General features: G+C 45.3%; 3 protein-coding genes across 8 annotated transcripts in view; 2 read left to right on the forward strand and 1 right to left on the reverse strand.

Annotated features, from left to right (window-relative positions):
- AFF1 (ALF transcription elongation factor 1) overlaps positions 1-4,916 on the reverse strand; it is a 144,801-nt gene extending 139,885 nt beyond the window's left edge. For 3 of the 5 annotated variants that reach the window (XM_083756354.1, XM_083756351.1, XM_083756361.1), the window contains exon 1: positions 4,583-4,916. The gene's annotated coding sequence lies outside the window, so the exon portion shown is untranslated. The remainder of the gene's footprint in view (positions 1-4,582) is intronic. The other 2 variants (XM_083756365.1, XM_083756358.1) reach the window with 1 other exon arrangement.
- Positions 4,917-10,768: 5,852 nt separating this feature from the next.
- On the forward strand, positions 10,769-14,125 carry LOC310853099 (uncharacterized protein C4orf36 homolog). Its single transcript, XM_083757262.1, has 4 exons — positions 10,769-10,910; positions 12,201-12,333; positions 13,021-13,178; positions 13,825-14,125. The coding sequence occupies exons 2-4, from the start codon at positions 12,269-12,271 to the stop codon at positions 13,965-13,967; spliced, it is 366 nt and encodes a 121-aa protein (XP_083613388.1). The 5' UTR covers positions 10,769-10,910; positions 12,201-12,268; the 3' UTR covers positions 13,968-14,125.
- A 6,599-nt stretch (positions 14,126-20,724) lies between these two features.
- SLC10A6 (solute carrier family 10 member 6) lies at positions 20,725-26,246 on the forward strand. Of its 2 annotated transcripts, XM_083756953.1 has the most exons (5): positions 20,725-20,886; positions 22,933-23,021; positions 23,375-23,550; positions 24,199-24,356; positions 26,067-26,246. In XM_083756953.1, exons 1-5 carry the CDS (start codon positions 20,775-20,777, stop codon positions 26,228-26,230), a joined length of 699 nt encoding a protein of 232 aa, XP_083613079.1. In that variant the 5' UTR covers positions 20,725-20,774; the 3' UTR covers positions 26,231-26,246. The 2 variants fall into 2 exon arrangements, 1 of the variants encoding a protein (XP_083613079.1); XR_014568371.1 differs by lacking the exon at positions 22,933-23,021.
- The last annotated feature ends 341 nt before the right edge of the window (positions 26,247-26,587 follow it).

A 26,587-nucleotide genomic window follows, 5' to 3' on the forward strand; every position in this document is an offset into this window, starting at 1 on the left:
AATGTGTGAACAACTCTAATGGAATAATTATCAAAATAAATACTGGGAACTTTAAACATGCTCTCGATTCAGCAGCTCTGCAACAAGAAATCGTCTTTCCTTCCCTTTTCTGGTTCTTTCTTTCTTTATTATTTCTCTCTCTCTTTCTCTCTCGCTCAAAAAACAACAACAACAACAACACACACACACACACCGGTCTTCTTACACACTTAATAAATTTAAGGTGCCAATGGGTTCTTTCAAAGCAAAAACAGGAAGTTTCCACTCTTTCAAGTGGTTTGCTAAACCCCAGCATTAGTTTCAACAGGGAGCTTCAAAAGCCTGGAATTCACGTTTAACACTAGTAATGCTTATAAACACAAAATAGACATATATATTACAGATAAGATTCTTTGAACGAGTCCCTGCGGCTATTATGATTTAGTTAGTGCTTCCTTCCATGTGCTAAAAGACACGCAGAGTTCTCTCTGGAACAGAAGGAGTGGGGGACAGAAGTCTGCTGCTAGAACTTACGAAAGCGCAGGAAAGAATATAGACAGGATGGGGCTGGGACAAATTCTAAACCACCAAGGAAGCGTTTTATTATGGGTTGGGAGAAGAAAGGCCAGACTCCCAGGGCTCACCCAACTGCACTAGCAAGTCAAGCAGCGACTAAGGTAGAATGAAACAAATGCACCTTATCAATTGTGTTTGGTTTCATTTGTTTGGTCTGTGTTTTGTTAAAAATAATTAAAAAGCAAATGGAGGGGAGTATTTTGTTGTGAGCGCCTATATGGAAGCCTGCAATCCAAGACCTTGCAATAGGACAGGTAAAAAACAAAAGCAGCCTCTGGCAACCTGGTGCTTTCGGACAACACAGTTTGCCAATGTGATGCTCTTCTGATGTTTTATACTACAACCACTTGTTTTGCCCTACATCACCGCAAAGGATTGCATTGAAACACTGCTAGAAACATTGCTACAGATGAAGTGAAATTGGCAAAACAAGCTCACCAATGTTTGCAAAACATTGAGGCAGTTATACCGTTTGTCACTGGAACCAAAGTTTTATTAGGCAACGTTTGTCGATATAGGGACATGGGTGGCGCTGTGGGTTAAACCACAGAGCCTAGGACTTGCTGATCAGAAGGTCAGCGGTTCGAATCCCCGCAACGGGGTGAGCTCCCGTTGCTCAGTCCCTGCTCCTGCCAACCTAGCAGTTTGAAAGCACATCAAAGTGCAAGTAGATAAATAGGTACCGCTCTGGCGGGAAGGTAAACGGTGTTTCTGTGCGCTGCTCTGGTTCGCCAGAAGCGGCTTAGTCATGCTGGCCACATGACCTGGAAGCTGTACGCCGGCTCCCTCGGCCAATAAAGCGAGATGAGCGCCGCAAACCCAGAGTTGGTCACAACTGGACCTAATGGTCAGGGGTCCCTTTACCTTTACCTTGTTGATATGCTGTTAACTTTACCATTTGGCATGCCTAATTTGTAGTTCCAGAAAAACAGTAAAGAGCCTGTGCAAATCCACCCAAAAACATATTGTAAAACACTTTGCAACATCAAGAAGAAGTAAACACAGTAGTAGCAAACAAGATTCTTCTCTGACTCTCTGTCATCACTCAGAGTCCAAGCTAAAATCGGATTTAAGCTTCTTTCCGCAAGTGATGACTATACAGATGGCAAGACATACAGAAGCCCACATGCCATGAATTTGAAAGAGAAGAAAGCATACTAATTTGCTCTATAGTGCAATTTAAAATTGGCAACACATCCTCCAAACAAAATAGTTCTTCATGCAACAGGATGGATTTTGTTTGCATATGGCATGCAAATACTAAAAGTGTGGGGGTTGGGGGATGTATGCTACTACATTTGCACACCCTTTCTGAATACTGGAAACAGACAATGCTCATCAACTGACCTAGTGCATAGGAAGGAATGGGGTCTCCTGTACCCTGATGAGAAGGTGGCACAGCTTTTATCACACTTGCAGTATAATAACATCCCTCTTCTACACAACTATTAAAGATACAGGAGCCCTGGCTACAATTATTAAGGGTACAAGAGTCCTGGCTTCAACGTGTCTGGTCACCCTAAGTCTGCATAATGGATACAAGCCAGTTAAAGTTAAGCACTATCCCTGCATGTTCGGTGTTGTACAAGCCAACACACACACACACACACAAGGAGAGGGAGAGAGAGAGAGAGAGAGAGAGAGAGAGAGAGAATGAGGGGAAAGGAATGTTTTAATAAAATGAGGTCAGTGTCAGTCAACTGCAATTTTAACCCCATTTTTATTATATTGCCTCCGGCTTACGTCACCCTTGGCTTGCGACTGGCACAAACCCGGAAGTATCAGAATGGGTTACTTCCGGGTTCGCGCCGTTCGCACACGCGCAGAAGTGCTAAATTGCGCCGCACACGTGCGCAGACGCGATGCTTTGGGTTGTTTTGTTTTCCAGTTGCAGCAGGGCCTCTGGAACGGATCTCTGCTGTAACCCAAGGTTCCACTGTATCCTTTTTTCTAAACTAGATTTTGTTCTGTAGAACAGTCATTCATTTTTGCCTCATTTTGTTAAAAAAACATTCCTCCTCCCTGTTTCCATAAAGCAGATGCCTAGCTATTTTATTTCATTACTTTGAAAAGACTAATCTAAAGATGTCAAGGATTGGACCTTGGACCTGCTGCGTGTAAGGCAGATGTTGTACCATTGAGCTTTAGTCTTTCCTAATGCTTCGGTAAGCAAAAAAGTTTTTAGAATACTTGGAAAACATAAAACAGACTGTTCCACATGACGGGAGCCACCACACTAAAGACCCTGCCAATTCATGAATCAGGAAAGTCGACTGTACCCCCATGCGAGCCAATGCTGAACATTATCCAAATGTTCAGAGGATCATCTGTGAATAGCACAATGCACCTCCCATAGCCTTCAGATCACTATTGTGCAGATCCATTTTTTTTAAAAAAAAATGTGTGTGCATAGAAATTGTAACTAAATTTGCTACAGATCTAATGGAAATGAATTGCTTAATGCTCCATGGGGAGGCTCAAATCTCAAAATGAGTTATCTGCTCTTTGGCAAGCCTTTGGTTGCTTCTCGGTGAGCAGGTATATTTGAGTCGCTTCTGAATTTTATATGTCCACTTTGCAACTTCAAAGAACGTTAAAATTCCTAGTGTGTGAGATGGAGCCTTGGCTGAAGCGAGATTGAATGAGCGGCCTCTAGTGGCCAAAGTTTAACGCAGTTTTGTAGAAATGACTTTAAAAAAATAAATGCAGGACAAACCATTTGTTAACATAAACAACAACTATTACACAACAATAAAAAAAACCCTGTACCCGTTTCATCTGCTGGTGGATTATTGGAGCTCACTTCAGCTTTCAGCTTTATTTTAAGACGGTTTTGCAACACATTTCTACCCCAAGCACAGATTAAAGACCATTTCCCAGATTTTGTTTTAAAATGGGTTGAACCAGATTATCATTCCAACTCTACAATTCTATGAATCCATGTGCAAATGCAAAATACTCTATACATAATAGCCTCAACGTTAGCCATATCTAGACTTGGGACAAACTCCCAGTCCTTCACACACCTCCTGAGGCTCTGGAGCCACACCCCAAAGTTACACAATTGGTTCACACATATATAGGCACACACCAAATGCTAGATCACTACCCTGTATTATCATGCAATGTGTGCACCAGAACTGGTCAGCACACTACTATCCAGCATCGGATATGCCCGTATTTTTTCAGACACACACTGAGTGAAGGAGCAAAGGCCACCTTTTTTTTTATTCAGTTACAGAATATCAAAAACTCTTTAAAACCCCAAAATCAAATGCATAGTGCATATACCTAGACACAACAATACAGCAACACCTAATCTTTTTGCAGAGTAACGGTCTGCCATGGCTACTAACCCTGTGGAAAATTTTGAAAAGAGCATTTGAACTGTAACTCATAATTTAGATAGTTTTGGTTGGATAGTTTAAGGCAAAGGGGATACTTCCATTTGCTAGCAAGGCTTGTCCCAGAGGGATGCACGTTTTCTGTTGCAAACGGTTCCGAAGTTTCCAAAGGGGCAGAGGAAACATTTAAGTAAATAAACAACTAAAACAACAAATCATTGAGACAACTGCTCAGCATCCCCCACCCCGCCCTTCTCCTGGTCTTTCAAACCACCAAAACGCACAGGCAAATAACGCGCGCACACAAACACACAGAGTCATTCGAGGCACTTTCCACCGTTTTGCAGCTTCGACTGAATCGCCCCTGCATTGCTTTTTGTTAAAAACAAGCAATTCTCCAACAGCACACACTTTTTGACGGGATTAACAGCTTGACAGCCCCGGAAAACTCTCTGCAAAAAAAAGCAAAACAACAAAACAACAAACCCAAACTTTTTGGCTGTTGTTGCTGTTTGCTTTCAAAGCGGCACAAGCATTGAGTCGATAACCTCCCCACCCCCCAAAATAAAGAAATAAAGCGCCCCATAGCTTTTGCAAGGCAGAAATGGACGGCTGCTTGCTGTTGAAAGAGCTTTCTCATTGAGTGCCTTGTATCTTTTAGAGGTAGGGAAATTGACTCTCACCTCCGCTACAGCCGTGCAACCCCCATCAGGAGCGAAGAGGGGAGGGGGCCAAGCCTGGACCGGCCTCCCCCTCCAGCAGCAGCAGATGAAGAGAGCCAGGAGAGGAGGCTGTGCTTTGCTTGCTTTGCTTACTCGCTCGCTTTCTTGCTTTCTGTGCCCTTCATAACCTGTTGCTGCTGCTGCAGCTTCTACAGCCTCATCGCACCGGGCAGAGACAGAGAGAGATGCGGGCTTCAAGAGCCGGCCGCGGGATTGGCTGGCCTGAAGTGACAACCAGAGAGCGGCTCCAGGGGCTGCAGGTCCCGCCTCCTTCGCTCTGACCACGCCCCCCTCCGAAGGCGGTCTTCTCCTCCCGCCCCCTCCTCTCCGCTGCAGCCGAAGCGTCTCCGGGAAAACCCGAAGCACCGCCGGCACTGAAAACCCGGCAAGTCCAAGAGTTCGAGACCCGGGAATTCCAACGGGGCGCTAAATATTATTCTAATTACAGAAGGCAATTGGGGAGGGTAGTGCGAGACTTAAAACAGCATGCTCCGGAAAGGACACCACTTTCATTAAGCCAGTGATTTTTTTTAATGGCATACCCCTAAACATTTTATGAATCTTTGTACTTTTGTCCATTTCCTGTATTTATGTTTCCCGAAAATGGTGATTTTCTTGAGTCAAAATGAGAGCACCCCTAAACATTTTTTTAAGGAAAAAACAACAACACACTGCATTAAGCTAAGCAAAGTTCACCGGGGGTTAAAGCCTGACACTGGTTTTCAGTGTTCAACTTCAGCTATGGAAAGTGCTCCTGAGCATGTGCAGAATACCCCTTCCTCCCATGAAGCAACCCTACCCGGCTTCAAGAGCAAAGTTTCCAGGTCAAAATAGGCCCCCTGTTTTCCAGCTGCTCATGCTGCCCTATCTCAGGGTTTCACACAAAGGCCCAAGGGTTTAGCCTTTTTCCTCCGTGCTTCCCCCACTCCAAAGTTTAAACCCGGGTTTCCCAAACTCTGATCTCCAGCTGTTTTTGGACTACAACTCCCATCATCCCTAGCTAGCAAGACAAGTCTTCAGGGATGATGGGAATTGTAGTTGAAAAACAGCTGGAGACCCGAGTGTGGGCAACCTTGGTTTAAAACTATCCCCAATTTAAGGTTCCTCTTTTATGAACTGGGAGGTGTGGGGAAGGAGAGAGGCACCAATATGGGCATAGTAAATCTGTTTTAAAAGAAGTAATAAGAAGGTGGCAACTCTGCATTGTACATTAGCTGGTCTAAATAAACATTGTTTATTTATTTTGAGCTCAAAAAAGCAAACATCCCCGGCAGTGACAGATACCACTTGGGTAATGTACACATTACTGCTTGCTCCAGCTCCCGTGCTCTCCCACTGCTGGTGTTTGAAGCCAAGTGCGCATGACGTTTGCCACAATCCTTTTTTTGTTGTTTCTTCAGAAACACACCTGATTGAGGCACTTTCCCTCACAGCAGCTTCCATCCAATTCCAAAATCTCAGCTATGGTTAGGCTGAGGTGTGTATGTCAGTTTCACTGAATAGCAGTTTGGCTTCAGGAAATCAGGTCGTGTGCATCAGGCGACAACTTCCCCACTCCCTCCCTCTCTGGTGCATGCAGGGGGGGGGGAAGTGACTTAAAATGCAGTGTGGGACAATTAACACTTTCCCCAAAATGGAAAGAAGCAGGAGTCCCAGCAAAGGAAGAATGGATACAAAAACCTATGGAATACAATTGTACCTCGGGTTGCAGACGCTTCAGGTTACAGACGCTTCAGGTTACAAACTCCGCTAACCCAGAAATAGTACCTCAGGTTAAGAATTTTACCTCAGGATGAGAACAGAAATCATGTGGTGGCAGCGGGAGTCTGCACAGCCGGAGCACAATTTCTGTTCTCATCCTGAAGCAAAGTTCTTAACCCGAGGTAATATTTCTGGGTTAGCGGAGTCTGTAACCTGAAGCGTATGTAACCTGAAGCGTATGTAACCCGAGGTACCACTGTAGGGAGAAACTTGTGCTCTATATAAGGAACAAAGTGAATAAACATGAGATTGTAGATATGTTCTTCCCAGTTATATGTTTATGAAAGCAAAGTTCTTTTGATAGTAAAGTTCTCTTGAATATAAAGAGTGGACATTGCATATCATCAAAATATACTGTAATTACACAACATCTACTGTATTTAAGGCAACCTGTTGGAAGGCTAGAATAGCTTCAGTATTTCCAAGTTAAACCCCATGCTTTTAACAGCTTTCTTTTCATACAGCCAGCTATGAAGAGATGCTGAAGGCAGCAATATTTTTGGGATGTGTCAACAGCGCAATACATAATTTAAAATGTGTGCTTGCTCAAAGCAGCAAAGTTACTCAAATATGTCTTCCGTTAGGAATTTCAGCCTCCCCTTCCAGCTGGGACGAGGCGCCACTTTGGACAATGTTATGCCCTTTGTTGGAACAGCACTGGGAACAAAACAAATCCATCTCTTGGCTTACTTCAAAGATTTCACTGGCACAACTTGGGGCCGACAGAAATTTTGAACGTTCTGTTCCATTAGGCTGACAGTCTCATTCTCATCTCTCTCTTTCTCTCCAGCACCCTCACCTCAAGCTATATGCGTGGAGGGCAGCAGACTGAAAAGCAAAATGACAAAGACGGTTTTGTGGAGATCTCAATCATAGGTAAAGTAAAGTGGCCCCTGACCATTAGGTCCAGTCGTGGCCGACTCTGGGGTTGCGCGCTCATCTCGCTTTATTGGCCGAGGGAGCCAGCGTACAGCTTCCGGGTCATGTGGCCAGCATGACTAAGCCGCTACTGGCGAACCAGAGCAGCACACAGAAACGCTATTTACCTTCCCACCTGAGCATACCTATCTAACTACTTGCACTTTGACGTGCTTTCGAACTGCTAGCTTGGCAGGAGCAGGGACCGAGCAACGGGAGCTCACCCCGTCGTGGGGATTCGAACCGCCGACCTTCTGAGCGGCAAGTTCTAGGCTCTGTGGTTTAACCCACAGCGCCACCCGCATCCCTCATATAGCAAGCAACAAATGGATCCACACTGCTGTGTTGTATGGGCACAACTGACCACCCGGCTTGGCAAGAGCTGGAGCTCAAAGGTGTCTCAAAACCATCACTCCATCCAAGCACAAGGGAAGTATCAGCAAAGCTCAAATAGAAATCCCGAGGTTTGCAGAACTATAGAAAATCCTTGCAGGGGAAACCTGCAACCCATTCCCAAATCCCTTTCTTTAAACCTCCCCCCTAAAAAACACACACTCCCAGTGGCGTAGCGTGGGGGGTGCAGGAGGGACGGCCGCACCGGGCGCAACATCTGGGGGGTTAGTGTTAGGGGGCGCAAATCCACGGGTTAGGGGGCGCAAATTGCTTGCCTTGCCCCGGGTGCTGACAACCCGCGCTACGCCACTGCACGCTCCATAAACGTGTTAGAAGTATTGAAGGGTATAAAAAGGGTTTTTGATGGGAAGTGGAATAGTCTGTGTGGCTAGAACCTTTTATTTAATTGCCTTAAGATCTCCAGAAGAGGCTCTTCCCCATGTGCTGCTGCTGGGAGAAGTTCGCAATGGGACAGGGGGCGAGGTGGGATACAACCCTGTCAGTTTGGATCATCTACCTTTATTTCTATACTTTGAAGATTGTTTTTTTTAGATGATATGATACTTTATTTAGAATTCAACATTAACAAAGAAAAAAAAACCCAACCACGGTAGTTGCTACCTCAATTCCTCAATTAACAAATTTTAACAATATATAAATAGTAATATTTTTTTTTTTACATAACATCACTTTTAACTTACTGAGGTTTTCATATTACACTTTTATCTCTTTATCTCTTTCTTAACATATAAAAAAGAGAAAGACCAAGAAGGGAAACCCAAAGAAAGAAAAAAGAAGAGAAAGAAGGAGAAGGAGAAGGAGGAGGGAGAGAGGGGAAGGGAGAGGGGGGAAAAAGAAAAGAAGAAAAACAACACAAAACAAAACAAACACATTTTGCTTCTGATTAGACTCATTGTATTATTATTTCTACAATTTTTTCACACACAGTTCCAAATTACTGTATTTCTTTCTTTGTTTTTGTCAGATATCAAAAAACATTAAGTTTGTTGTTTTACAAGGATCATTCTATTTCTGCCAGGAGATATTTGTTATTGTAATGCTTTTCCAAATACTCTTTAAAGATTTTCCATTCTTTCTGTACTTTCTGTTTTGGATACCCTCTAATTCTCCCTGAAGATTATCTTTTGAGGTTTACCTCTGCCCAGGGCCGGCTTACCCATAGGCGCTAGGGGTGCGGGGCGCTCGGGCACCAGGCTCTCAGGGGCGCCAGGACAAGAGTCTGGGGTCGAGATTTGGAGTTCGGGGATTGAAGAGCCAGGCCAGCCGACAGCCGCTGCCGAGTGGAGCAGAGCCCATCGGAGCGCCACAGGCTTTTCTGCTGTGGGCGCTGAGGCAGCCGGTCCACCCTCCACCCTCCTGCGCCCCTGGGATTGGTGGGTCATCGAGAGGCCCGCCCAGCACACACACACTGCTCACACGAGGCGCACAGTTTCCCGCCCAAACCTTTGTGGGGATTATTCCTCTCCTCCCTTCATCCGCAGTGGCATGGGAGAGAGTTGCGTGCCCCCCAAAAGCTCAACAACTCTGAGCTGCCCCCCCCCCAAAAGATGCTCAACAACTTTGGCCTGCCCCCCCCCAAATGGGGGCACTGGGCAGTTTTTTGCACTCCAACGCCGCATATGCTAAAGATGGCTCTGCCTCTGCACCCCCACTAATGTTAAGGGAGTGGCAATGAGATACAGGACCTTCTCAGTGGTGACATCAGGCCTGGCCCACCCATGAGGCAAAGTGCAGCAACTGCCTCAGGCGGCAGGATCTACAGGGGCAGAAGGTCTGGCCTCCAAGGAATGTATCACCTGCACCTGCTGCTGCTGCTGCTGCTGCTGCTGCTGCTGCCACTGTGGCAGCGATGGCTGCCACACACTCCTTGGTGTCCAGATTTGCTGCCTCCTCAGCAGCCCTTCCCCAATGGCGCCTCTAAAGCCAATATGGAGGTGCTGATGGCCTCCTTCTATCCCTGGGGGGGGGATGGCAGAGGACCCCACCCTCTGTGATTCAGAGCAGGCCCCTTTCTGCCCCGTGTACAGTCTTCCCACTTTTACTGTTGGGTAAGGTTGATTTTATTTCCCACCCACCTCTTATTCCCGGCGTATATCTTCACTCCCCATTTGTTCCCTGGTGGGGTAAAAGCCATTTCATAGTTCACCTCAGGTGCCAAAATGTCTGGTGGGAAACCCAGACTATGGAATGCTCTCTCCAGTGAGATTGGCCCGGCGATTATTTTGTTATCTTTCTAGCACCAGGCAAAATCCTTTTTATTATCCCAAGACTTTTGTGAAATTCCTAATCCTTGATGTAATTAATTTCATGCTGCCTTTATCTGAAATGTGTGCTGCATATATTTTCATCTGTCTATCTATAGTTCGTGTATCAATTGCATTTTGCTTTTATGTGTTTGTAAAGCCGCTCAGAGGGAAAACTTTTTTTTCTTCAGAACAATCCACAACAAACAAATAGACAAGCAATACTAACATCTGACAGAGGATGCAGGCGGCGCTGTGGGTTAAACCACAGAGCCTAGGATTTGCCAATCAGAAGGTGGGCAGTTTGAATCCCTGCAATGGGGTGAGCTCCTGTTGCTCGGTCCCTGATCCTGCCAACCTAGCAGTTCAAAAGCACGTCAAAGTGCAAGGAGATAAATAGGTACTGCTCCGGCGGGAAGGTAAACGGCGTTTTTGTGCGCTGCTCTGTTTCGCCAGAAGTGGCTTAGTCATGCTGGCCACATGACCCGGAAGCTGTACGCCGGCTCCCTCAGCCAATAAAGCGAGATGAGCGCCGCAACCCCAGAGTCGGCCACAACTAGACCTAATGGTCATGGGTCCCTTTACCTTACTAACATCAGAACACTATAAAACATTGGTCATTAAACATCAGTTGGTGCCATTTATGTTGTTTGGCAAAGTGGAGCCTCAAATAAACCTTGGTAACGTTGCCCCAGTTTTCTAGGGAAATGTATGACAAAGTAATAAATAGACCTATATCAGTTTGTAGTATCACCTCAGTTTATTTTAGCATATTTGCCTCCAGCCATATGCCTTACAAATACAATACTCTTTATTACATCAGAAGCAAACCTGTGGGAAATGTCAGAGGCAACAGGACAGGCCTGAGGGCAAAAATTAAGATCCTCACAAGAAATGGACCTGTGAGGGGGAAGAGAAAGTTACTAAGCTGGCCATCATTGATTATGAAAAAAGTGAGTAGCAAACACAACAGGGAACCATTATTGCCAACCCAGCAGGAAAATTAATTAAGCTATTTATAATACATGACAGACTTTTGTTCATTGTTTTATACAGACCCCAAGTGCCTTTATAATTACAATCCTAAACACACTTTAGGGAGCAAGTTCCACTGAATATAGTGTTATAGGAAAAAATGGGGTTTGGCTTTTGCTGCCCAGCTCTTCAAGGGACTGAGTCTCCTAAGGCAGACAATAACTTTTTAATAGTTGCCCAACCCCTTAGCCAAAGACCAGCCAAAGAGTCTTACACATGTCTCCCGTCTGCCAAGATAACTGACAATGTTTTACTGATTCCATTACCTGGCCACCTTTTGATACGGTAAATAAATACTTTAGTTCTAGAATCCAGGTCACAGGCCTACCCTATTCATACACAAAATATGCTCTTAAGACATGGTTTGAAGGATTTGTAAGTGAAAAGAACTACTGGGAAAGGTTTTTCCAAGATATTTCCTTCACAGAGGAAATGTTTGGGGTCAAGATGGCTTCAGCATTGCTCTCCTGCACTATTCGAGACATGTGGTTTAGATACTTACGCATGTGTGTTTTACCTTGTGCACATTTATTCTATATTTGAGACCTTATAACAATTGCACAACCTGCTTTTGAGTAAATATATTTAGGATTGCAGTATAGGGCACCTACAAACTTGCCTCTGAGAAAATTATAGTTCACCATGAGATGGACAGACCATGCAGGTCCTGCCATGTCCCAATACACAATTTGTTGAAAGCTTTTTCATTTGCAAGGAAGTTGGGTGACTCTATAGGGACGCAGGTGGCGCTGTGGGTTAAAGCCTCAGCGCCTAGGACTTGCCGATCGAAAGGTCGGCGGTTCGAATCCCCGCAGCGGGGTGCGCTCCCGCTGCTCGGTCCCAGCGCCTGCCAACCTAGCAGTTTGAAAGCACCTCCGGGTGCAAGTAGATAAATAGGGACCGCTTACCAGCGGGAAGGTAAACGGCGTTTCCGTGTGCGGCTCTGGCTCGCCAGAGCAGCGATGTCACGCTGGCCACGTGACCCGGAATTGTCTCCGGACAGCGCTGGCCCCTGGCCTCTTGAGTGAGATGGGCGCACAACCCCAGAGTCTGTGAAGACTGGCCCGTACGGGCAGGGGTACCTTTACCCTTTACCCTTGGGTGACTCTGGCGGGTCATTAACGCTATAATCACCACTTACTAAAGCTAGTAGCAGCTTCTTTCCTGCCCTTGCATGGATAGATGTTCCACTTATTTTTCTATCACAGGTGAGCACAATAGGATATCCAGCTGTTTCTGAAGTGCAGGTGTAAACACACAGCACCATCCACCCATCATGGAGTTTGATTTTCACAGGAAGAAGAAAAGAGAATCTGTCTTGAAAGACAGTGGTTATAAAGTGTATGTATTTTTCACTGCATTGTTCAAATAGAGTCCCTTCTATCTTAAAATCTTCAGAGACATGTACAGATTAGAACAGGATCACTATCCTTTCCAGGCTGCTGGACGCATTTGGAATCTTGACAAATATTTGTGGGGACTAGTCACAAACTGGCTGCTGTGAGGATGTGACACAACCCAAAATGGGCGGCACACCTAAAAGAGCAGAAAAAGAGACAGGACCATAAAATGATGTGGGCAAATCCCTCCCATTAGCACACACCTCCATCAATGGGAAAAAGACACCTAGGTCAGTCACTGTTGCACTCACACACAGAAAAGGTTTTTTTTTTTTTGCAACTCTGTTCTGCTTGGAACAGAAGGGAGAATGGGTGTCCAGTCTTGGCATTCAGTGAAATGTGTGTATGCTTTAAGGAGAGGTGTTCAGTGTGGACAAAGTCAAGCAAACAGGAATGGAACAGGGGGAGCAAACAGTCTTTCCGTCCTGTACATTATGGATTTTTGAGGAGATATTGAGTGAAGCCTTTTGCAGGTGTCATATTAGGTAACTGGCAGGGATTTCCCTCTGGTGGCGAAAGCAACAGAGGAAGAGGAGCGTTCTAAAACCAATTTAGGCACAATTTTATATGCACTTTTTGGAATTCCCTTGCCAAATGCATACCACTAATTGTAATGCTGACATTTCAGGCACAACCGTTTTGAATTTGCTGAACTAACAAGGCGTTTGTTGCTAGCATCTGCAGAAAAGATCAGCAACCCTCTCCATTATGACATCTGTTGGGGCTCTCCCTTCCACCTGAGGCCTGTGAAAACTATTTTGAAAGCGCCCATCCCTTCTGTACAAGGTACATACGTGGACTTTGTGGACCGGAGGGTGCTGGGGTTTCCTTCTTAATTTAATTGCTTACTCAACACAGAATTAATATGTGGAATTTACTGCTAGGAGAGCGCCATTGGTTTAATTCCATAGTCTATGGATCTACCTTTAATCTAAACAAGCATTCAGTGACCTCTTCCTTAATTTTGTACCATATTCATTTGCAAAAGAACTTTAAATATTCAGTTACAGGCAGTGGTGAGAACCCAATGTTGTGTTTTTATCTTAGGGATAAGAAAGTTTGCCAAACAAGAATGGACATTTTCTGTGATTCCCCTTTGTGGAATTCTGTCCCCAGGGAGACTCACCTGGAATCTTCATTACATCTCTTTAGGTGCTAGGTAAAAATGTTTCTCTTCAATCAGGCGTTTGGCTGATTAACATCCTATGGCCTTTTAAATGTGTCTGAGGGAGGCTATGTGTTTAGTTTGGTTTGGTTTGGTTTTTGTTATAGTATGTATTTTTTTTTAAGTTGTGAATTGCCCTGTGATCTTTGGATGGAGGGCAGCATGCACAATTTAATGATGATGATGATGATGATGGTCTACATGTCTAAAGAATTATGTTTCTATGAGAATCCTGTTCCATTCTTCTCTTTTGTTTCCTAATCTTAGCAATAGAATTCAACAGGATTTTGCAACGCCAAAGACTTGAGAAGATTGAACTTCACTGCAAGTTAGCACAGCAAGTGGAGTCCGAACTGAAACGCAGGATCTATTTGGCAAGGAGACCACTGCCACCAAGTGGTCCCAACTAGGTTTGACTCGTGTTTATGGTGGTTATATCAACAGAGAAGCTATTCACCACATCAGTGCACAAAGTGAGCAGGCTAACAAAGGGCTTTCCGCAGCCTTAATAAGATCATGTGTATCTAGTAACGTAATTCAAATTATTAAAAACCGAATTGGAAAACCAGTCCCGAATGCCTAATGGTGGTCAATGCAGGGAAGGCAGGACAAAGAACGATGCTATGGTCCTGGTCAGATGTAATGATAAATAATGGTTTATAAATGCATGCATGAGCTTTTGTCTCACTTGTTCCTTCTTCCGCTTCTCTTCCAGCTGCAAGGAAGAGATGGGAAGGCTTCACATACAATTTCCCCTAACCACAGTTAGTGGAATGGGCTGCTTCATGCAATCTTCAACAGCAGGGATGGGCAGGGGCATTTTTGCATTCCAAGGGCCACATTCCCATCTGGGTGACCTTATGAGGGCCATACGCCTGTGGTGGGCGGGGCAGATGGGAAAGTGGGCGGGGCAACAGGTGTGAATATTACCTTTGGAGAATAGCCTAGTTTGTACAAACACTCATTTACCCCCTTCACCCAGACAAGCAAGAGGCGTTATCAGAGTTCATCCCAGCCAGACAAAAGTACTTGGGGTGCAAAATGGAGCCAGTGAGAGATATGTTCTAGGGAAAGTTCTGAGGGCCACATGAAGAGAAGTAGAGGGCCAGATTTGGCCCCAGGTCTGACACTCCTTACCCCTGTTGGAACAGCAAACTGCACACCATAAAGAAAGTTGATCCAGTCTGGTCAGAAGAATTGCGTAGGGTTGGGGGTGACCCAGGGATGCCATGAAAACATTACCCACTTGATCATTTAAGCTCCAGAATTTATCATCACCATATTGCCATAATTTTATTAGCTGGGTGTGCTGTGCCTTTGATTTAAACAATTTTTCTTATATCAATGACTTTAGATAGCAATACTATTAAAACAGGCTAATAATGATATTCAAAATATTAAAAGAGAGCGAGAACTTCAGTAAAAAAGAGCCATATTTTCCTCTATTCAACTTTCTAAGGGCCAAATGGGCAGGGCCTGGGACAAAGTGGGAGCAATATAAAAGTCTTACCTTTGATACAAATAAATGAGGCATTTGCTTCGTGTGGGCTGCACCTCCTCTTCCAGCCATCCCTGTCCTCCAGTCATGACCTTTTTCTAGTATGATATTTCCAGCCAAAACATCCATTTTTTGAAGCCCACCCCACAGATCCAGATCTTGCAATCATGATTAGGGCAAACAAGATGTGACATTTCCCCCATAGCTTTGCATTGCACAGCTGACCGACGTTAAAATAATTTGCTGTCTTGAGGAGCCTAAGCCAGATAGGGGATAGGGGCTTAAAAATGGACCCGCTACAATAATGGAAACTAGGCAGCTGCTACTTACAATGGGAATAAAGGTCCCATTGGTGCCAATGCAAGTTTTCTTCCCATTGTGCGTAACAATTTGGGAGCCTCTCATTTCAATCAATATCATGCCGGGAGTAAAGGATTAAAGTAACCTCCTGCTGGGCCACAATCCTGATAGACCAGGACATTTGCAGGGAAACCAAAATGCTTGTTTACAAAGCTATTGTACTACCAACCTTATGCATGACCACTTATAAACGCCATCTCCAACTCCTCAAAAGATTCCATCAAAGGTGTCACCGAAAAATTTTACACATCACTTGGGAAGACAGGCAAACTAATATCAGTGTAATGGAAGAAGCAAAGATCACCAGTGTTGAAGTAATGATTCTTCAACTTAAACTTCGTTGGACTGGCCATGTTGTGCGGATGCCTGATGGTTGTTTTCCAAAGCAACTACTCTATTCCAAACTTAAAAGTGTAATGGAAAGTGTAATGCTGGTGGTCAACTAAAGAGGTTCAAACACTCTCTCAAGGCAAATCTTAAAAAATGTAGTATAAACACTGACAACTGGGAAACACTGGCCTGCGAGCTCCAATGAGAGAACAGCCTTTACCAAAGGTGTCATGGGCTTTGAAGACACTCAAACTCAGGATGCAAGGGAGAAACGTGCTAATAATAATAATAATAATAATAATAATAATAATAATAATAATAATAATTTTTTATTTATACCCCGCCCTCCCCAGCCAAGGGCTCAGAGCGGCTTACAAGCAATAATAAAAACAAGATGAATGATTACAACTTAAAAACAAAAATAAAATACAACATTAAAATAATGGAACATTAAAATATTAAAATGTAGCCTCATCGCAGGAGGAGAAGGAAAAGAAAGGGAAAAAAAGAGAGGGAGGGAATCAAATTGGCTCCAAGCCAAAGGCCAGGCGGAACAACTCTGTCTTACAGGCCCTGCGGAAAGAAATCAGATCCTGCAGGGCCCTGGTCTCATGTGGCAGAGCGTTCCACCAGGCCGGAGCCAGAGTTGAAAAGGCCCTGGCTCTGGTTGAAGCCAATCTAACTTCCTTAGGGCCTGGGACCACTAGGGTGTTGTTATTTATGGACCTTGAGGCTCTCCGTGGGGCATACCAGGAGAGGCGGTCCCATAGGTACGAGGGTCCTAGGCCGTGAAGGGCTTTAAAGGTCAAAATCAGCACCTTAAATCTGACCCTGTACTCCACCGGGAGCCAGTGCAGCTTGAAAAGCACTGGGTGAATATGCTCCCATGGCAGAGACCCCGTGAGGAGCCTCGCTGCAGCATTCTGTACCCGCTGGAGTTTCTGGGACAGCTTCAAGGGCAGCCCCGCATAGAGCGAATTACAGTAGTCAAGCCTGGAGATGGCCGTCGCATGGATCACTGTGGCCAGGTCGGGGCAGGAAAGGTAAGGGACCAACTGCTTGATGCGGCGAAGGTGGAAAAATGTCGCCTTGGCTGTTGCTGTAACTTGCGCCTCCATGGAAAGGGAGGCGTCAAGGATTACACCCAAACTCTTAACGGAAGGCAATGGCACTAATTGGGCCCCCGCAAGAGAAGGGAGTTGGTCCCTCATCCCCATGCCATCCCGACCTAGCCATAGGACCTCTGTCTTCGAAGGATTTAGTTTCAATCGGCTCCCACGAAATCATCCAGCCACAGCTTCCAAACATCTGGTCAGTGTGTTCGAGGCCGAGTCAGTGTGGTCATCCATCAGCAGATAGAGCTGAGTGTCATCAGCATATTGGTGACAGCCCAGCGCAAAGCTCCGGATAATCTGGGCAAGGGGGCGCATAAAGATGTTAAAAAGCATTGGGGAGAGAATTGCGCCTTGCAGCACTCCACACACCAAGGAGTGGCGCGACGACATTTCCGTCCCTAGTGCCACCCTCTGTCCCTGACCAGAGATAAAAGAGCACAACCAGTTACGGGCTATGCCCTGTATCCCCACGTCTGCGAGGCAGTGGTCCAGAAGATCATGATCGACCATGTCAAAGGCTGCTGACAAATCTAAAAGGATCAGCAGTCCTGACCCGCCTCGATCCAGTTGTCTACGGAGATCATCTGTTAGGGCAACCAGAGCCGTCTCTGTCCCAAAACCAGGACGGAAACCGGACTGAAATGGATCTAATGCCGATGTTTCCTCCAGAAACCTACCAAGCTGTTCAGCAACCGCTCTCTCAATTACCTTACCCAGGTATGGAAGATTTGAAACTGGGCGTTAATTGGATAGGTCTAAGGGATCTAATGAAGTTTTTTTTAAGAGTGGACACACCACCTGGGAATGTCCCCGTGTCAAGGGACAAATTGATAATTTCAACCAGGGGGGTCCGTGCAACATCTGGACACTCCCTAATCAGCCAAGACGGGCACGGATCAAGGAGGCAGGTGGTGGGCCTACCAACTTGGAGGAATCTATCCACATCAGTAGGGAGTATCCGATCGAAATGGTCCAACACTGGACCTGAAGTCAGTTGAGGGGCCTCCAGTTCAGTCACTGTATCTAAATTGGCAGGGAGGTCAAGGCGGAGCAACAGGACTTTCTCCGCAAAAAAACTCGCAAATGCCTCACAGCTGTGGGTCAAATTTGTGCTTAAATTTGGTTGTCCTCCTAAGGACGTTATTGACCTAATTATTTTAAAAAGTTGTGGAAGGCACGCTTGGCAAATCCATACAGTGATCAACTCCCACCCGGAAACCAATGTCTCCACTGTGGAAGGACATGTGGATCCAGAATTGGCCTCCACAGTCACTTACGGACTCATTGTTAAAACCGTGTTTATGGAAGACAATCTTACTTGGCTACGAGTGATCGCCAATGAAGAAGAAAGAAGATAGCTTAGAATCCTCAGCACTGACCATTTCTCAAAAATCAGCTACGCAATGTTGTTATATGACAAATGTCAAATCTCGTTTGGCCCTAAGTTAATCTGATTAGTAAGGGCTTGCTGTTGTCAATGGCAACAGGCATTCTCTGTGTGTGCTGTTGTTACCTATTAACAATTCCCAGTAAAGGTAACCTGATGGGATGTACTCCAGCAGTTCCTAGCACTCAACTGCAAAGGAGAAGACTGGGACTAACGTGGAAAGAGGATGGCAAACAACTCCAGTGGCATCCCGTATACTAACAACGGAACAAGCGGCAATACAGACGGGCAAGATTATGGAAGTACAATATATGATCTGGTTTTTCCCATTGTGATAGCAATTATCATGGGTTTTATTCTGTTCTCCATGGGTTGCGCTACAGATATGAAGATGATGTGGGGCCACATCAAGAGGCCATCAGGCATCGCTGTGGGGATGATGTGCCAATTTGGGCTGATGCCTCTGACAGCCTATATTTTGGCTATCAACTTCACTGCGAAGTCAATCAACACGCTTGCCATCTTTATCATTGGCTGTTCCCCTGGAGGTTCCCTGTCCAACTACGTCAGTTACTGGGTGGATGGAGATATGGATCTCAGGTACGACAACACAATACAATTTCTTCTGCACATAGTGAAGGAGAGAAGCATAATTTAGCAATTCTGTTTCTTGGCAGGCTGGTTGCCATGTACAAGTGGCTGGATCCAAACCATGCCTAATTTGTCCCATTGATTTCAACAATGGATTCCAACCCAACTCAATCTGGCCCTGGATCTAGCACAGAATGTGCTTTTTATTTTCTTTCCTCATTGGGGAGCATTCAAATGTGCAGTCTTGCACCTGCAAGCTTAAGTGTCACAGTCCAAGAAAAGTCATGCCACATGTTTCTGTTGTGTGCACATATCTGATCTTACACTCCAGCATTCCTATGTGCTACAGAGACGTCTTTGGCCATGTTCGCCAACAGGCTTTGAAAGGGATTAGGTTGACAGGGGATGTGCTTCTGTGCAGAACATGTACTTGGAGATGTTTGTGAAGCAGTGGCCTCTTATTTTTAATATTGTGACTTTAAGATTATGTACCATATAATCAGGAGATGACGCTAAATGATTCTGGACTATTTGGCTGTATCAGTCTTTCTGTAGTAGTTTTATAGTTTCACAACTGATTCACAGAAGTGTGTTAGGTACTGTTTGTTTTGTAGTGTAATAACCAGGGTATCTTTTTGCCTGTAAAAATGAAACAAACAAAAAAACAAACAAAATGCCCGGGGGGTGGGAATTAATGTCATTGAATGAATGAAGGAATGAATGAATGTCACTGATGTATAAAAATACGGCAAATACCTGGGAATTCTCTTCCTTTAGGCCTATATCCTTTCTCAATCTATTCATTCATTTCTCTAGAAGCTACTTTCCAACATTCTGTCACACTACTGTGTGACCAAGAAACAGAGCTCAAGATGCAGATGAAGCTAGGATTAGTTTTCGGCGACTAAGGCCACCCCACCAGGGTTGAAAAGCAGGTTTACTCAATAGTACGCCTCTTTATTTTCTCCCATATAAGTGAATGATTTCAACTCACGCCTATAAGGGAAAGCAAAATACTGATAAAATATTGCAAGGTGGACAAAAGCTTTTACTGCTGGCCTCTGGGTGGTGATACAGCCCTCAGAGGACTGCAATCCATATCTGCTTGCACAATACACAGACTGCACCCCAGCAGTATAAACCCTTTTCTATCATAATAATGCCTTTTGGAAAGGAGAGTTTTGCCAGGATAGAGGTCTCTGTGTGTGTGTCTGTGTGGAGAGACCTTTGCACAGCACTCTGTTGTACAATGGTAAGAATCACACCCAGTACTATTTTTCTAGAAAAAAAGGTGTGGGAACTCGCCACGAATGCCTCCCTTGTTCTCTTATAACGGCAATGGCGCCCACCTGAGAGGTGCAGGAACTGAGTTCCGGCAAGTTCCGGCTGGAAAAGAATCCCCTGCGTTGTTCCACTAGCATTTGCCTCTGGTCCTGCCCACCACAATTAGCTACAACTCCTGTGTAGGAAACCCATCACTTGGTAAACCACTTTGAAGGGTTTTTGTGTTTCTGTGTGTGTGTGTTTACAATCAAGAGGTGTATAACTTGAAAAAATAAGTACCTCGGGTTAAGAACTTAATTCGTTCCAGAGGTCCATTCTTAAGCTGAAACTGTTCTTAACCTGAGGTACCACTTTAGCTAATGGGGCCTCCCGCTGCCTCCGATGCACGATTTCTGTTCTCATCCTGAGGTAAAGTTCTTAACCCGAGGTACTATTTCTGGGTTAGCCGAGTCTGTAACCTGAAGCATCTGTAACCTGAAGCGTCTGTAACCCGAAGTACCACTGTAATAATATGAATGGTACACACACACACACACACACACACACACACACTGCTGTTGGGGAGCTTGTCACAATAGATTACATCATTAAGTTGCCTGCAGACCACCTCTTGCTCCCACCCAAGTCTCTTTCACTCTATTACAGCATCAGCATGACGGCCCTATCTAATATGGCTGCACTCGGAATGATGCCTCTTTGCCTTTTTATCTGCACACGGACCTGGGAATCTGAAGATGACATCACAGTTCCATATCAGGCCATAGGTAGGTTTCTTGCTCGCCTTAAAACGTAGGTGACAGAAGTTGGGCTATCCCTGCCCAGATAGGGGCGCAGCTGTTTCACCCGAAGGCAGGCACTCTGTGCCAATGAGGCTACCTGAGCCCCAAGCAACAGCAATGGACCCAGGAGGAGCCCCAAATTGCGAACTTGCTCCTTCAGGGGGAGTGTAATACTGGCAAAACCTATTGGTGTTTCGCAACTTTCTGACTAGTTGCAGGACCTTAGCCAGACCTAGCAGAGTACACGCAGAATCCACGGAAGCAATTGGCGACTTGGCTGCAGACAGGATAGACGAAGCAGGAACCAGGAACTTGTAGTTAGGTGTTTATTATATACAGTGGACTATTTACAGGAACAGAACACAGATCTTTTGCTAGCTCTCTCTGACACGTCTCACAACTCCTGCACTGACACACTGAACCACTGAACTCATGAACTCACACATTCCAGTTAGTAGGTCATTAATTATCACTCCCTTGAGAGAGCTTGACCAATCAGGGAGCGGTCTCCATGTCTTTGTTATCACCAGGCAGACTTACTCCTTCAGATTGCCTTCTGGCTGTCTGCCAAACCTTAATTGACTCTGTGTGAGTAGCTGCATGTACACAGTTTCCCAACATGTAACTCCATCAGGAGCAGGCAACCTCCCATCAATCCAGTCTAGCGAACCATGCACAAACAGGGCCTCCGTCTAATCTGGGTTGAGCTTCAGTTTGTTGGCTCTCATCCAGTCCGCTATTGAGACAAGACAATGGCCCGACACATCCACAGCGCCACCTGCAGATATAAAGGAGAAGCAGAGCTGTGTGCCATCGGCATATTGCTGACAATGTACTCCCAACATCTGGATGACCCCACTCAGGCGGTGGTTTCATGTAGATGTGAAACGGCATGGGAGACGAGGCAAGGTGAGGTGACTGTCTCAGGAGGCAGGATTGTCCCTTCTTTGCTGGCAGGGAGGGGCAACATTTTGTGGTTCACCTCAGGTGCCCAAATGTCTCGAACCAGCCCTGCTTAGGAAGCCCACATTGAAAGCTCCATGGGGCCAAATAGCTCTCTCCAAGCATCGGACTCTGGAAACGACCAACCAAGTAGCTCTGGGACGGCCGCAAAGTGGTGCCACCCACTCCTAACTCTGACTGCTACTCGGGAAGAATACCATGGTCAGTGGTATCTAAAGTCGCCGAGAGGTTGAGGAGAATTAACAGGAACACATTTCCCCTGTCTCTCTCTTGAGATAGATAACCTTGTAGGGTGACCAAAGCAGTTTGTGCCAAAACCAGGCCTAGACCCTGATCTGGTCCAAGAACCTCACCCAAGCCTGGATCTAGTCCCAGGCCTGGATCTGGTCCAAGAACCTCACCCAAGAAGGAAAGATTGGCAACTGGCTGCAAATTACCTCAACTTTCTGAGTCCAGGGAGGGTTTTTTAAGCAGTGAACATCCTCTCCCGCAAGGAGGCATTAATCACCTCCCATGCCCAGCCAGCTGTCCCCCTCTCCCTGGTAGTTTTTATCAGCCAAGTGGGGCAAGGGCCCAGAGCGCAAGTGGTCTCTCAAAGCCCCTTTTGCATTACAGTGGTACCTTGGGTTACATATGCTTCAGGTTACATATGCTTCAGGTTACAGACACTTCAGGTTACAGACTCCGATAACCCAGAAATATTACCTCAGGTTAAGAACTTTGCTTCAGGATGAGAACAGAAATTGTGCTCTGGCGGCAGTGGGAGGCCCCATTAGCTAAAGTGGTGCTTCAGGTTAAGAACAGTTTCATGTTAAGAACAGACCTCCGGAACGAATTAAGTACTTAACCCAAGTTACCACTGTACTTCCAAGCACCTGGAAAACAACCGAATAGATCTACATTTGATTCCTCTCTTTTTTAGGGGCAACTCTTCTTAGCCTTAATATCTACTGTTGGTGACATTTCTGTTAAATATAGAAGGCGCCTGCACAGCACTTTGCAAATGCCCAACAACCAGCTGAGTATACCTACATTTGACACGCACTAACCTTTTCTTCTCCTTTTTAGGGACAACTCTTTTCAGCTTTGCTATACCCATCGCTTGCGGTTTTGGGGTGAAGTATAGGTGGCCCAGGCAATCCCAAATCATTCTCAAGGTAAACTTGGGAGGCAAAATCCTGTTGAGGAATTAAAAACGCCTGCACGGAACAAAAGCAAGCAAATATGTACAATGTATTTCACCCTATTTCCGCCAGTCCACTCAAGGCAATTTACAATCCAAATCAGTTGCCATTGATGTTATTTTTAAAAGGGGGAAAGGAAAGGAAAAAGGAAAATGGACGGGATGGCAAATGCTAACTCAGTCTCAGATGCCAACTCTTCCTGTATGATTACATAAGGATGAGGGTAGAATTGATGGAGATGGTTCTGGGAGGAGGAGGAAGGAGCCAAGTGATGAAAACCCAATGGAACGACATGCTCCACCTTTCTCTTTGTCCATTTGTAACAGGTCGGAAGCACCATTGGAGGCTTTCTATGGGTAATCCCAACAGTAGCCTACTTACTGACATTTCAAGGTTCTTGGATTGTGGACTACTCTCTTCTGATAGTTTCGGCAGTGCTCCCAGTGACTGGCTACCTTGGTGGCTTTCTGCTGGCCCGTCTCACCTGCCAGTCTTGGCAAAGGTACCCGATAACTTGGTTATTTATTTGCAGGAACTGCTTAGAGCCTGCCCTTTGATCAACACAAGAGTTCAGTCCAGGGTACAAGAAATAAGAACTGCAGCCCGATGGTGTGGGCAAGAACCTTGCTTCTTGGACTTCTGTGCTTCCAAGCTGATGTGGGGTGGCTTGGTGGCTCCAGGGATGTTGTGAACACACCATCGCATGTTCAGATGTCGTCAGCTGCCCTTGAAGAGGTGGTGTGGTGTGGGTTGCTCCTTAAAAAGGAGGCAATGTAAGAACTATTGGCCAGTCACCAACCTTCCATTTTGGGTAAAGGTGGCAGGAAGATTGGTGGCAGGGATACTTAAAAGTGTTCCTGGATGACACCGATTATCTGGATCTGTTTCAGTCTGGGTTTAGGCCTAGAATGGAATCAGCCTTGGTCACTTGGAAGGGTGACCTGTAGCAGGAGAGGGACAGGGAGACTGCAATCTTGTTGTGCTTACTTGAACTCTCAGCAGCCTTGGATACTGTTGACCATGGTATCCTCCTAGACCGACTGACTGGAATTGGCCAATTTTGGGAGAGGAAAAATTTTGGACCTTTTTGGACCTGTTGAATCTTCCCTGAAGTGACCGTGAGAGAATTTCAAAATCTTTCTGCTTCCAGGTGTCGGACGATTTCTGTGGAGACAGGAACTCAGAACATGAACTTGCCCATTGCTGTGTTCCAGCTGTCTTTCAGTTTCCAGCATTTCATCCAGATATATCCACCCATTGTGATCTATAGCGCGTTTCAGTTGCTAAATTTATCCCTTATGGTTTCAGGTAGGTAATTGCATTCAAAAACGTGCCCCGAGGCAAGCGAAAACAACTGGGGAGTACCAAAGACAGGTTTATGTATAGAGAAGCAGTATTCAGAATAGGAAAAGGGCAGTTGTTGTTTACTGTTTTGTTGGATGAGGTCCAGATGTTCTTATTTTATTGCTGATCCAAAACGTTTAAATAAGTGCTCAAACTGATGAAATAATTGGTGGGGGATGCAATTAAGAACATTTATACTAGTTTTTTCCCCCTTTCTTTTAATGAAATCCCTTAGAAAGACTTCACACATTACATTTTTTAACGTATAGTATAGATGTGATAAACACATATATTACTGGCTGTATAAGCATATAGTTTTGGCCACAGCTACCTATGCCAAGTTTACATTTGGTAGCAAACACAGGTGCTCCTCTGTATAACAGGGAAAACCAGTGTGGAGAGTTAAAAGCACAAACTTTTATTTAGAAGTCCTTAGTGAGAACCAAAGAAGAGCTCAAGCTACTCATTCGGGCCAAAGGTCTATCCAGCAGAGCAGCCTTTTCTCAGCCATATGCTTCTGAGAAGCCCTGAAAGCACCATGTGCGCGCAACAGCCCTCTGCCCACTTGTGCATTGCAAGGGGTTGGGCTAGATGATCCTTGAGGTCCCTTCCAGCTCTGTGGTTCTTTGGTTCTACGTGCTCCCCAGTATTTAGCAGCTGATTGCCCATGACAGCAGGGGGTGGTTACAGTGGTACCTCAGGTTACAGACGCTTCAGGTTACAGACGCTTCAGGTTACAGACTCCGCTAATGCAGGAAAAGTACCTCGGGTTAAGAACTTTGCGTCAGGATGAGAACAGAAATTGCACGGAGGCGGCACAGCGGTCCCATTAGCTAAAGTGGTGCTTCAGGTTAAGAACAGTTTCAGGTTAAGAATGGACCTCCGGAACGAATTAAGTTCTTAACCCGAGGTACCACTGTATACGTTTTCAATACTGTTTATGCCTGCAAAAGGTTTTGGGCAAACATACCGGTTCATTTCCAATTGGTGCACGTCTTGTAACTTCCCGTTGAAACCCTGTGACTTTTTATAAATGTTCTGAGGTGTGAGCATCTCGCTTTTGCTGCTCTATAGCACAGGAGTGCTCCTTCAGACGACAATAATGCAGTAACATTGGACAAGTACTGCAGCACAATGAAGAAAGTGGAATTATGCATGGGTGGATCCAGAATAAATCCAGCATGAATGTTGACATGTTGTTGCAGAATATGCCCTCCCCCCCCAACCCCCCCACACAACCAGCTCAGTGTGGGAGGGCACTGAGTATTTCCGTCCTTGACTATCACTCAAGTTGTCTCCTAAGGTAAAGGTAAAGGGACCCCTGACCATTAGGTCCAGTCACGGACGTCTCTGGGGTTGCGGAGCTCATCTGGCTTTATTGGCCGAGGGAGCCGGCGTACAGCTTCCGGGTCATGTGGCCAGCATGACTAAGCCGCTTCTGGCGAACCAGAGCAGCGCATGGAAACGCCGTTTACCTTCTTGCCAGAGCGGTACCTATTTATCTACTTGCACTTTGATGTGCTTTTGAACTGCTAGGTTGGCAGGAGCAGGGACCGAGCAACGGGAGCTCACCCTGTTGCGGGGATTCGAACCACCAACCTTCTGATTGGCAAGTCCTAGGCTCTGTGGTTTAAGAGACTCCTAAGTCATTTTATTCATTTGCTCTGCACGCAGGTTATCAGATTTATAAGAAATGTCTGGGAAGAGCAGCAGCAGAAGCGAGACCATCTGATCCTCAGGTCACAATGTCAGGCAATTTGGGCGGCGAAATCAACTTGCGATTTGAAAAGGAGCACGAAGTCAATTCCAAAGTGGAAAATAGTTTCAACGTTCTTTAGCTTCATCAGGAAACTATGTATGTGTGATTCAAATCCTATGTATGTACCATCTATTTAAAGCACATGATTAAATTTTCTGTTTTTACAATTGAAAGTACTTATTTTTACATCCTTAAGATATCAATGACTTCCCTTCTTCTCTTTCCATGGTTCATTTTATGTATCCTAAATCCCTGCATATTTCACAGAAAACTATATCAATCAGTATTCCATTATTACATCCATCACAACTTATTTACGCTGTTGAATTTATCTTAATGTTGCCACTGTTTTCAGCTGTACAGTTATTTCCCATATATTCAATAAACATTTTCCAATCTTCTCTAAATGTATATTCTTCTTGTTCTCTTATTCTAT

Source organism: Podarcis gaigeae (genome assembly GCF_964106915.1).
Source record: "Podarcis gaigeae genome assembly, chromosome: 9".
Classification (NCBI taxonomy): domain Eukaryota; kingdom Metazoa; phylum Chordata; class Lepidosauria; order Squamata; family Lacertidae; genus Podarcis; species Podarcis gaigeae.

Excerpts from the sequence above, each read along its gene's own strand:
- LOC310853099 (XM_083757262.1), top strand. The coding sequence starts at position 12,269 with ATGGAGTTTGATTTTCACAGGAAGAAGAAAAGAGAATCTGTCTTGAAA. Across the intron at positions 12,334-13,020 it reads AAAGACAGTGGTTATAAAGT|GCACAACCGTTTTGAATTTG; the intron begins GTATGTATTTTT and ends CTGACATTTCAG. Across the intron at positions 13,179-13,824 it reads GCCCATCCCTTCTGTACAAG|CAATAGAATTCAACAGGATT; the intron begins GTACATACGTGG and ends TCCTAATCTTAG.
- SLC10A6 (XM_083756953.1), top strand. The coding sequence starts at position 20,775 with ATGACGGCCCTATCTAATATGGCTGCACTCGGAATGATGCCTCTTTGC. Across the intron at positions 20,887-22,932 it reads AGTTCCATATCAGGCCATAG|GGACAACTCTTTTCAGCTTT; the intron begins GTAGGTTTCTTG and ends TCTCCTTTTTAG. Across the intron at positions 24,357-26,066 it reads TTTATCCCTTATGGTTTCAG|GTTATCAGATTTATAAGAAA; the intron begins GTAGGTAATTGC and ends CTCTGCACGCAG.